Source organism: Macaca nemestrina, chromosome 16 (assembly GCF_043159975.1).
Source record: "Macaca nemestrina isolate mMacNem1 chromosome 16, mMacNem.hap1, whole genome shotgun sequence".
Lineage (NCBI taxonomy): Eukaryota > Metazoa > Chordata > Mammalia > Primates > Cercopithecidae > Macaca > Macaca nemestrina.
The window spans coordinates 104006149-104018904 of NC_092140.1; the positions used below are offsets into that span (position 1 = coordinate 104006149).

The following is a 12756-nucleotide window of genomic DNA, read 5'->3' on the forward strand; positions in this document are numbered from 1 at the left end:
GCAGAAGTTACCAAAGATTACTTATCCTTCATATTTACCACAATCTTCTTACCCCAACCCCTGTGTCTGTGTGTAATTAAAGGAAGCTTGTTAAGTAAGCTACCTATTGAATGTCTGGAAAGAGAGAGGGTGTGCTGGGAGTTGGGGGACTGCCTGTGTGAAACATTTCTCTCTTCCGGATTTAAAACTTAGTCTTTGTTGCCAATCTGTTAACAGTTTGTAAATGAAGGGGAAGAAAAATATATAAATTAGCTTTCTAATCAATCTGAAATTACAAATGTGAACCACAGCAGGGAATAAATACTTGACCAAAAATATGTAAGTGGGTGCTAGGCAATCACAATTTTTAAATATCTCAAGTCTTTGATATGAAAGTTCTATTTCAAAGTTCTTCAAAAATGATGCTGACTGTTCCTGCATACTGTGTTCCAAATTTATGTAAATACAAGACGGAAACTGTGAAGTATGTGCCTTCAAAAAAGAAAAAAAAACTGACGTTTTATCTCTATATATTTAATAGATTTATCAAGAACATATGTAAACATATATAAATACAGATATATCATCAAGGAAGATTTAGGACATATGAACATGTGGCAGGGGTTGGAAAGAACATAATTCTTTCCCAGAAGGGGAAGGGGGAACTATACTTAATCGGATCCAGCTACAACGTAATTGTAAGTCACTTCTCACCAAAAAGTACCTCCACTGCAAATTGTGGTGGATAAATTTTCCATGTTTTTTGTTTATGTGGATTATCCAATTCATTTCTTGGTAGATAAAGCCTAAGAATAGAAAAAAAAATTATTACATTTTCTTTTTTTTTTTTTTTGAGACGGAGTCTCGCTCTGTCGCCCAGGCTGGAGTGCGGTGGCCGGATCTCAGCTCACTGCAAGCTCTGCCTCCCGGGTTCCCGCCATTCTCCTGCCTCAGCCTCCCGAGTAGCTGGGACTACAGGCGCCCGCCACCTCGCCCGGCTAGTTTTTTGTATTTTTAGTAGAGACGGGGTTTCACCGTGTTAACCAGGATGGTCTTGATCTCCTGACCTCGTGATCCGCCCGTCTCGGCCTCCCAAAGTGCTGGGATTACAGGCTTGCGCCACCGCGCCCGGACTAATTATTACATTTTCTATCGGGGCTAACGGAAAAGCCATGCAGTTGGGTACCCACGTTAGAGCTGGAACAAAAAAAGAACCTCAGCATGAATAGAACCAGAGCCCCTTTTCTGTGTCTCAGTTGGCTCCTTCCACCTTTTTAGTGAGACTTAAAAATACTTTAATCTTCAGCAACACATGAGTAACACATGCTGACTCTCTTACCATTGCTTTATATGGAATTAATGGCATCCAAGTTTAATTAAATATCTACATTTCTAAATGTGACAGAAATCAGTCAGGATAGACATGAATGAAAACCCAGTAATAAACTACTGTATCTCTTTTATGTGTGAGGTTTGCAATTTTTTTGAATTTTTACACTCAGACCTTGGAAATGACCTTGAGCAGTGGGATATAACTCCCACATGCTGAGAGTTCCAATAATGGAACACTAGGCATAAATTGGTTAACCCATTTATGCCTAGCATTCTAAATGATAGAAGTTAGTGTTTTTGGCTAAACAACAATCTCATAAGTAACAAAAACAGGTTTACCAAGTAGTATGTGAATTTAAATGTTACAGAAATCTTTAGAAATTTATATAAAAGTAAGAATAAAAGTGATCTAGCTTATCACTTCTCCAAAATGAACATTGTGTTTTAAAGGAAAAAAACTATCCTTTAGCAAGAACCCCTTTTGAGGAGCAGCATCAAATGAAGCTCCACCCAGCTCTCACTTTGAGGGACTTTGCTCATGTCAGAAGAAAAAGCTTATTGTTTGTATGCATCCAAAAAAAAAAAAACACTTGTAAAAAATTTCCATCAAATCCAAAGTTCACTGTATCAAAATCCATGAATGTTTTGCATTGCAAGTGTGGAGGCCAGAGGTTTAATTTACCGTTGCCTTGCTGGACTTAAGGAGTTACTAGATGCAGTGCACATTTGAAGAAAAGATTAGCACTGGATGTAACAATAACTATCAATTCATGCCACATATAATCATAGCCACTTTTCAATGCTGACCTAACTAAGTCAAAAAATTTTTGTCCTTTTGTATTGAAGAGTATGGTTGACACACACAAAAAATCTCAATTTTTCACCATCACAAAACAAATGATACTTTAGAGAACTTCTATCCACTGAGAAATGAGTTTCCAAGTATGGTAGAAGGTTTTTTTTGGAACAATAATCTCCAAGCCCAATTAATAATTTTTCAGAAAGTTTTCCCATTTCAGTTTTTAGAAAGCCACATTTAAATGGCTATTTAAATAGACTATTACTTAATGATATTTTTTAGCTATATTCCTTAATACTGTGTCTTGTAACTTCTCCTAGATACAAGTGTGTCAGTCAGCTTTTCAGCTAGCTGAAGCCTCCCTAGGTCCCGCCTTACTTTAGCACAAAATTTGGTGGTGGTTCATCATTGGTAAATCAGCACCTAGGGACAGGGACGTGACATATTGAAGGTGCTGAGTAGACTTATATTGAACTTCTCTAAGAGGAATTTTCTACCACACTTAAGATCTGATTATAATGCTTTTGAACTCATAACACAGTCCTATGGCATGGACCTTGAGGATACTGCAACAGTGGGTCTCAAGAACAAACGTATTCTTAAAATAACCAAAGTAAGAGGAGTAAGGCAATGAACAATGGTGGTTCAAGGACTTTTTGCTTTCTATAAATTAAGTTTATGACAACCAGCAAAAGACTTGCCATCACACCTTATGCATAGACATTGAAGATTAGGCTGTTTCTATGGGTTTATATTATATTCATACCTGTTACTTTGAATAAAAGATGTGTTGAACCAGAAGAAAAACGGACAATTGTCATAGTATTTAGGAAGATTCTAAAAAGGAAAAAAAAAATTTCAAAGTAAAACTGATACCAAGAACTAATCATTCCAAAGAAATTAAAAGTTCCTTCCTTTATTCCTTTATATATTTATCAAACAATTATAACCATTAAATATGTAGCACTCTGCAATCTATAACAATATACCCAAGACACAAAGGAGGAGGCTTGAAGAAAATGCTATTGTATTCTCTTGCTGTTTCTATCAACATTTTCAAGGAATAGTATTTTTCCCATGATAGGTATTTAACTTAGATGCTGATATTTGAATCTGGTTTAGATACTACCAAACAGACTCTACTAAGGACTTATGCCTACATATACCCAAGTATATTGTAGTGAATTCTGATAATTTTTTTGTTGCCTCAGCATCCCTTTTAAATATAAATTGGACTTTCTGATATCAGAAGTGGGGTTCAGTCATCCTCAGCAGTTTCCAGTTTACCACTTCCCGGTTTCTCCATGTGACTGATGCTGATATCTGCCTCATACAACCTTCTCCTGGTGACCACTTCATCATGGGACAGCTGGATATAACCTACTTGACTCAACCCACAGACCCCCATACTCTGCAGGGACCATGTGGATATATCAGTAACCACCTCTCAGTCACAGCAGAGACTCATGGCTGCTTGCGTTAAACCAAATTAGACCTCCCCACAGGAAACCTGCTCAGGTAGCACCTCACATCCCAATAAAGGCTTCCACTCTCAGGTCCCTCCCTCTCTCTCGCTATTGCTCCCCACCCATCAGTGGAGCACAGGTCTGGATGGATCCCCCTTCCAGTTGGCCCTGCAAAGCATGTTGCTCTCTTCTCTCTGGAATTAATAAAAAACTGCTTTGGTTATTTCATGTGTTGTATTGTGCTGCCTTCTCTGTTTCACCCAACTGTGTCACCCAAACCTAACTCTCTTTCCAGTCAGTGCTCCCAGCTACTCAGGAGGCTGAGGTGGGAGGATTGCTTGAGCCCAGGAGGCTGAAGCTACAGTTAGCTATGATTGTGCCACTGCACTCCAGCCTGGGTGACAGAGTGAGACCCTGTCTCAATTTCTTAATTTTTTAAAAAAGGTGCAAAACAAAACGTAATCATTGCTATGCAGTAAAACATACCTTTGAGTTTTTTTGGTTTTTTTTTTTAGCATCTTGGCTTTTACTTTTTTTGTTTATTTTATATGTTTTGTATTTGAGAATACATGTAAATTTAGAAAAATGTAGAAAATTTACAATTTAGAAAAAAACAAATGAACAAAAATTTACATTACATATGCTCCTTTAAAAAAATTTGTTATAGATCTGATTTATTGTTTTCCTCCCCCTCCCTTGTTGGGAATTGTAGTAAAGCAAATCTTAAATAAAATCATTAGACCAGACAAGAACAACAGCAGAGGCTATTTTGTGATCACTCACCGAAGAGAAAAACTGTACCTTCACGTCGTCATACAGAGGGGGACCGTTGAATACATCAATTAACACTCTGTCTGTTTCAATGTCATGCAATATCTGCGAATGAACACATGGAGCTGAGAACTATGAACCTAGATAATGGTAACAATGCAGTTCCTTTTCACTTATCATGACGTCCTATATTTATCAAGTACTTTTGGTTTCACAGCCCAATCACCACATGTATAAATAATTATGAATAACCTTTTCTAGTTGCAATACTGTTGTTTGTATGTGTGTGTGTGTTTTGTTTTTTGAGACAGAGTCTCACTGTCACCCAGGCTGAAGTGCTGTGGTGTGATCTCGGCTCACTGCAACCTCTGCCTCCCAGGTTCAAGTGATTCTTGTGCCTCAGCCTCCCGAGTAGCTGGGACTATAGGCACATGCCACAACACCCAGCTAATTTTTGAATTTTTAGTAGAGATGGGGTTTCACTCTATTGGCCAGCACGGTCTCAAACTCCTGGCTTCAAGTGATCTGCCCGCCTGGGACTCCCAAAGTGCTAGATTACAGGCATGAGCCACTGCACCCGACCTGTTGTTTATGTCTTTTAAAGGCCAACATGTTTGAGGGTTATCATGAACCACTTTTTTTTTTTTTTTTTGAGACAGTCTCACTGTCACCAGGCTGGAGTGCAGTGGCATGATTTCAGCTGCCTGCACTTCCACCTCCTGGGTTCAAGCGATTCTCCAGCCTCAGCCTCCCAAGTAGCTGGGACTACAGGCATGTGCCACCACGCCCAACTAATTTTTGTATTTTTAGTAGAGATGGGGTTTCACCATGTTGGCCAAGATGGTCTCAATCTCTTGACCTCGTGATCCACCCGCCCTGGCCTCCCAAAGTGCCGGGATTACAGGCTCAGCCATGAGGCACTTTTCCAAAGTGCTTCACTTTTAAAAAGCATTGAATTTTCTATTAGACTTTAATCAATTAAATGTTATTATTTAACATGTGTCATTTGATGTTCATGTGTTAGGGCCTTTTTTGAGAATACATTAAGAAGCTCACAATGTTAAAGCTAGCATTGACATTCAAAAAGCAATGTGTAATTCATCATGGTTTTTTATTTTCTAAATTTAAAAAATAACAACGGGGGTCTGTAACACTTGGGGGTTGGCCTGCATGCCCCTCCCAAGGGAGGAGGAGAGTAGGGTCCCCCTGCTCATCATGTTTTATCAGAACTCTTGTGTTTGTCAATGGGATCTTTGAACTTGACCAATGCAGGCTGCTGGATGGAGTGACCAAAGATAGGTCAAGTTTTGGAATGAATGACTTTGAAGCTATTTCTTTGACTCACTCTCATGTAAATAATGGCACCCACAATAGGCAAGGTCTATGGGAGGCCCTGTGAAAAACATAAGAGGTGCAGACTCAGTTGGCCCCTTCAGGGAGCTGTACACATAAGAAACAATAGTAGAATGGTACACAACTCAATCTGTATGACAAAGACTGGGTGTGCTGTTACGCACTGCTAGGGGCTAGTTAACAGAAGGTGCAGGATGCGAAAATTTCATTAAGGAGGTAGAAACCGAATTGGGCATGAAGCAGTTTAGATAAAGGAAGAAGAGCTCTGAAAACAGAATCCAGTCCAAACGGAGGGAAAAAGACCAGCAATAACACAAAGTAGAAATTAGAAAAATGGGCCGGGCGTGGTGGCTCCCGCCTGTGATCTCAGCACTTTGGGAGGCTGGGGTGGGTGGATCACCTGAGGTCGGGAGTTTAAGACCAGCCTGACCAACAGAGAGAAACCCCGTCTCTACTGAAAATACAAAATTAGCCGGGCATGGTAGCGCATGCCTGTAATCCCAGCTACTTGGGAGGCTGAGTCAGGAGAATCGCTTGAACCCAGGAGGCAGAGGTTGTGGTGAGCTGAGATTGTGCCAGTGCACTCCAGCCTGGGCAACAAGAGCAAAACTCCATCTCAAAAAAAAAAAAAGAAAAAGAAAAAAAGAAAAAAATTGGAAAAACAACAACAAACAATGTCGGGCAGTGTGGCTCATGTTTATAATCCCAGCACTTTGCAAGGCTGAGGTGGGACAGGTTGCTTGAGCCCAGGGGTGAGACCAGCCTGGGCAACATAGCAAGTCCCAGCCTCTACAAAAAATAAAAAATAAAAAATTGGGGGATTGCTTGAGCTCAGGAGGTTGAGGCTGCAGTGAGTGAGCCATGATCACGCCACTGCGCTACAGCCTGGGCGACCGAATGAGACCCTGGCTCAAGAAAACGAAACAACAACAACAAAAAAAAAAAAAAAAAGGAAAGGAAGGAACGAAAGAAATAACCAACTAACTAACTAACTAAATTAGAGTTGTGTTCCAAGAGCCAAAAGGGATGACCCAGTTTATTTGGAATGAAGTCTGCTGGTCAAGCTACTGATGAGAAAAAGCTCAGGTATTAAGTCAGGGCTATTATGTCTCAAGAGCTCAAGAGCCAAGGATATAAGAGTGAAGGTGTTGAAAAATACAATGGGGCATTTCCTATGGGACAGAGAGGCCTGATAATTATCACACATAACACTATTTAGTGATTTACAGTTTACAAAGAAACTTTCTATATATTATCTAATTTAATTCCCATTACACTTGAGATGTGATATTGATTTGACAGATAAGGACATTGAGCAAAAGGTGTGAACTGACTCTAACCATGGGCACACAGTGTGTCTTCTGCTCGACCTACAATTTTTCACAATCAGAGCAATATTTCAGGATGCATATTTCAGGACTCTATACATTGCATTGTATAAGGAGAAAGAAAGGGTAAGGAGACCACTGCAGAAATCTAGGCATGAGCAAAGGAGATTCTGGACAATGAGTGGCAGTGAGAACAGAAAAGAAGAACACAGAGAACTGTCAGAGGCATAATCTACAGAGACTGATGACTGACTGGATTTAGGTGCCGAGGCGAAGAGAATCAAAGCCCAAGGCCTGAGTGGAAGAAGCTGGTGCCACTTGCAGAAGCAGAGAGAAAGCTCACTGATAACTCGGACTGGCTGATGCATTTGAGTCAGAGTGGAAACTGTTCATGTTGTAGCTCCCGCATCTACAACTCAGTGGGTGCTCATAAATATCTGTTCGGTACATGAACAAGTAACAGTTGAAGCAAGGGGAATGGGTCATTCTTTAAGAATAAAGTATTTGCTAAGAACAGAAAGCCAAAGGTCAGGCCTGGGTGAATGCCCTCAGTCGGGAGACGCCAAAAAAAGTGGGTGGCGGAGAGGGGAGGGGGTGGCAGGGAACAGGATCAGTAATAGGAGAATTTGAGACAAAGGCCTGGGTAGAAATTCTAAAAGTTTATGGTTATTAGACATGAAGGATGCTTTATTACTATTTCAGAAAAGGTATATAGTTGTAGGCATTTCTTCATTGTAGCAAAACACTGACTACCAGGTCCCTTTTGCTTTGGATAAAGAGGTTCCTCCCCAGTTCATTCACTCTTGCATTGTTTCTCACAGGGTCATCCCACAGAACCTCTGAGTTAGAATCACATGGGACATTCCTAAGTCTATGGTTCCTGGGCCCTATTCCAGATTTCCCGAATCATACTTTGGGGGTACAACCTAGGAATGTAAATCTTTACAAGCTCTTTGGTGGTTTTCATGCACACTAAAATTTTAGAATCAGTGCTATATAATAAAAGATAAAATGACTGAGAAGAAGAGAATTCGCTAAAAATGACCAGATATGTAAATTAAAATCCTTAATACATTCCTGGGAACATGCTCAGAGTCTGTGGAAGTGTGAAAGGCAAAGCAACACTGAAGAGAAATAAATTCTGGAAAGCACCCTGAAAAAAACTTGAGCAAACAGGTTAATTTATCTCTGGTTTGCATCCAAACCCAGTGACACCACGTTGATGGTAACCAGAAAGCGTTAGGGAATCTCTTTATGGTGAGTGATAGTTTAGGGAGGTGAACATTGCTGGTTTGACATTCAGCCTTAAACATCAGATTTTTTTCAATTCACATGTTTTCTCTTACCGAACAATTTCCTAATGAAGTACTGGAAAAGACAACTTTTTTCTCCATTACTATTCGGACTTTTAGATCACATACACCGCCTGTTCCAACACCTAAATGAAATTACAAAGGTAGGTTGATTAGCGTGAAGATCAATATGTCTCACCAATTAACATAATGGATTAAAAAGAGAAAAAATTATCCAAGCTAACAATCTATCAATAGTTACTTATTTGGTCTTGCATGGATTTTGTCTTTGAAAGACAAGGTTTCAAGCCAAGTTCTGTCTCGTAAAGCAGATTTTATAAGACTAGAGAAGAGAAAAAAAAATACATACAGTTCAGCTTCAAAGACTTAGAATCCCATGACTTTATCTTTCCAGAAAAAATATTTAGGGAAGGTAGGCCGGGCATGGTGGCTCACGCCTGTAATCCTAGCACTTTGGGAGGGCAAGGTGGGTGGATTACTTGAGGTCAGGAGTTCTAAACCAGCCTGGCCAAGATGGTGAAACCCCATCTCTATTAAAAATACAAAAATTAGCCAGGCATGGTGACACATGCCTGTAATCCCAGGTACTCAGGAGGCTGAGACAGGAGAATTGCTTGAACCTGGGAGGCAGAGGTTGCAGTGAGCCAAGATCACACCACTGCACTCCAGCCTGGGCAACAGAACAAGACTCTGTCTCCAAAAAAAAAAAAAAAAAAAAAAAAAAAGAAAAGAAAAGAAACAGAGAAAATTCAGGGAAGGTGACTTGCAACCTTTCTTGCTAATGTGTTGCTTTCTTCAGCCTTCTGATCATAATGATTCTTAATAATAAATACTGTAGTTTAACTACGTTGGCCCTACTTTAAGGCCAGTTCCTGATGCAATCTCTATAAAAATAGAGGATAGTTATATTCAAAAATTCCCATGGTGTTCAGTATATATTTACAAAGCCTTTTTGTTCCTTTTTTTCAATTCAAATGACCCACTTCCCTTAGCATTTCCTCAAAGACTTGGTTTCTCAGTCAATTAATTCTTTTATTGCTTGCCTCTCAACTCTACATTTAATTTTAATTCAAATATGTACAAAACTAAAGGTAGAAAATTAAAACAAATATCTTAATAAACTAGTGGATTAACTATCTCTGATAGATCATCTCATATGCTGTTTGTTTTCTTTTCATTTAATTTTGTTTTCACTAACACCATGATATTCATTTGTCATTAGAAATCACAGTTTCTTGCCTCAGTTCCTGGTGCAGAACTTCTTTCTATTGATGTCGACCAGTAATCAGTGAAATGTAGAACTAAACTCAGAAGGCTAAAAATCCTAGGCTGGCTGTGTAGACACCAGCATCCTGGCACCACGGCACCTATAGCACCCAGCACTGGCACCATCTCAGGTCCACAAGCTGGCTGCCAGAAGAGGTTTGCCTTAGGGGTTCCGAAGTATTGCCTCACTGCTACCTCTCTGGCAGTGGGAGTGGTGAGGCCCCATCCCTTCCACGCAGACACATCCTGCTTTCCCACCTCCCCTGAGTGTAAGCTGTGAGTGAGACGGTTACAGATGGAGGAGAGAGGGGAAAGGGAGAGCCCAAGGTGATGAGAAAAAAATATGCCTCTAAAAGAAGGTGAGAAAATGATAGATCTGGAGACACCTCCACCAAGGCAAACTCTGAACTAGAGGTGGTTGTGAGAAATAAGCAGTTTTGAGGGCACATGGTCCTCCTCCCTCATCAGAGGCCCACTCTGCCCTGAAAAGTCCACCCTGCGTTGAGACCAGAGGAGCAACGAGAACAAGAGAGACAGGAAGGGGATGAAGTCCCCCAAATTGGTGATGGAAAAGAAAAAGTGAAGAACATCTAAGGGCTGGCAATCAATGGGCAATTGCAGGAGGAGGGGCATACAGAAGGAGGAGATCACGTGTGAGGACATGTAAGAAGACAGGTGTGAGTCAGATCATCTGTATATACAACTATGAGTGAAATCCTCCCAGAGTGGGAACATTGGCCCTCCTGCCCAATTCTTCAATTATACATAAAGCACTTACCACGAATCGAATAAATAATGAATCTTTTTATAAAGAGTATCCGTCTCGGGGGGAGATTCCAGTTGTAGAGATGTTTCACTTGTGCAAAATATCCAACATATCTATTCTGAAAAGCAACAGAAACCTTACTTTAAGCGGAGATGAAAAGTCTAAAGTCAGCATTTCTTTTTTTTTTTTTTTTTTTTGCCTAAAGCTTGTAAAGGAGGTAAGTAATTAAGAAAACATTTACTGGATGCCCTTATATAACCAGGCGTTTTTCGGGATGCTGCCTCGCAACTATCTACCTCGAGGGGAAAATACTGAATTCAGAGCAACTATCTACCTCGATGGGAAAATACTGAATTCAGAGCAATGGGGAAGTAACAAAGATGGAGCCAGGTCCTGTTTATAGGCTGCCTATGGTTGAGACGGCATCTAATCAGCACGACAGAACAGTTACAGCATCATCAGTGTCCAGAGAGAAGCTTAGCTGTGGCTGAGTTGGAGGAAGGCTTGGGGTTTGGTGAAGAGCAGCTTCCTGGGCATGAGAGAAGATGGTATAAGTGAAAACCCCAGAGGATGCCTCCATACCTCAGTAGCAGGTTTCCTGTCATTCTTCTCTGGTTCCTGACAGCTAGAATTTCTTCACTTTGCATTTGCTCAATTCTGTTTTCACAAAGAAGCCCTAGAATTCTCTTAGCCTTGTCCTTTCCCCGGGGCAAGCTGTTCACAATGGCTCTCCCCTGAATCTTTCTTCAAGGTAGTGAAGAGCTCTGGTCCTGAATCAACTGGTTCAGAATTCAAAAGTTGGCCATCATGCTGGCTCCTGCCTGTAATCCCAGCACTTTGGGAGGCCGAGGTGGACAGATCACCTGGCATCAGGAGTTTGAAACCAGCCTCGCCAACAGGGTGAAACCCTGTCTCTACTAAAAGTACAAAAATAGGCCATGTGTGGTGATGGGCCCCTATAACCCAGCCACCCGGGAGGCTGAGGCAGGAGAATCGCGTGAACGCGAGGTCGAGGTTGCAGTGAGCTGAGATTGCACCAATGCACTCCAGTCTGGGCGACAGAGCAAGACTCTGTCTCAAAAATTAAAAACAAAACAAAACAAAAAAAACCTCGTAAGTTCACAGACTGTTCCTTACCCATTGGGAAATGTTCATTAAAGTAACTAACCCATTGGGAAATGTTCATTAAAGCAACTAACTGCCATACTTTCCTTTAGAAAGGGCCAGTCATGAGGAAGGCTCATGAAAGTTCTTTTTTTTTTTTTTTTTTTGAGACGGAGTCTCGCTCTGTCGCCCAGGCTGGAGTGCAGTGGCCGGATCTCAGCTCACTGCAAGCTCCGCCCCCCGGGTTCACGCCATTCTCCTGCCTCAGCCTCCCGAGTAGATGGGACTACAGGCGCCCGCCACCGCGCCCGGCTAGTTTTTTGTATTTTTTTTTTTTTTTTAGTAGAGACGGGGTTTCACCGTGTTAGCCAGGAAGGTCTCGATCTCCTGACCTCGTGATCCGCCCGTCTCGGCCTCCCAAAGTGCTCAGATTACAGGCTTGAGTCACCTTAACTTAGGAGTAGATGTAGTCAGTAGAATGGCCCACAGCGCCGGATCAGAATGTGATGGTGTCTGAGAATCACCAGCAGACACAGAGGGCACTCTGTCCTGAGGTCTTGCCAACAGAGCTCTCACACGTGCAGCTGAGTCCCTGTGTTGCTTTTTCAGTGAATCAGAGAAGATTCAGTTGCAGCCTTTGTTGTGCTAGTTCTGGACTAAAGTTAGGGAAACTATGCAGGACTGCAGAAGAAATGGGGATGGGGAGATGTGTGGGGAGAGTTGGTGAAGGAGCTCCATCTAGCATCCCCTTAACTTCTGCCACTAGATTCTCCACCTTTCCCTAAGGCCTGTAAACCACCAGGGCCCCCATGCTGCTTGTACTCCCATGCTTCCTTCTCCTACAACCTAAGACAACATGGACTTCTAGTAGAAATTAATACAACCAACACATAGGAGGCACTCACTACAAACAAAGAAGATATTATGAGAAAGGGGTGGAAAGATGGGTAAGCCATGGGCTTTGCCTTTAAAAGGGATACAGAAGTCACCACTTCAAATAACTAGAGAGTAACACAAAGTGACGTGGTCCCTAAAAGAAACACAAAGGGCTTTAAGATTGAAAAAGCAAGAGATGACTTCAGGCTGAGAAGGGAAAGGGACTCTAGGAAAAGGGGCACGAGCAGTGGCATGAGGGTATCAAGTGTCCATAGGCTGGGAAACAGCACACAGTCTAAATGTGTGGAGTGTGGGATGTGTGCATGCACACAGCGGAAGAAAAGGCTGGAAAAGTCAAACTGCGGCTCCTGAGTGCCAGGTTGAAACATGTAGTTTATTGCCA

The 12756-nt window shown here is 41.5% G+C and overlaps 1 protein-coding gene across 1 annotated transcript in view; it reads right to left on the reverse strand.

The window, feature by feature from the left end:
• Window positions 1-492: 492 nt before the first annotated feature.
• LOC105490276 (transmembrane phosphoinositide 3-phosphatase and tensin homolog 2) overlaps window positions 493-12756 on the reverse strand; it is a 93267-nt gene continuing 81003 nt past the window's right edge. Inside the window, 6 exon segments of the mRNA XM_071081565.1 lie at window positions 493-685; window positions 688-785; window positions 2877-2947; window positions 4360-4452; window positions 8375-8466; window positions 10386-10491. Of these exon segments, the coding sequence (XP_070937666.1) occupies window positions 651-685; window positions 688-785; window positions 2877-2947; window positions 4360-4452; window positions 8375-8466; window positions 10386-10491 (495 nt within the window). The 3' untranslated portion in view covers window positions 493-650.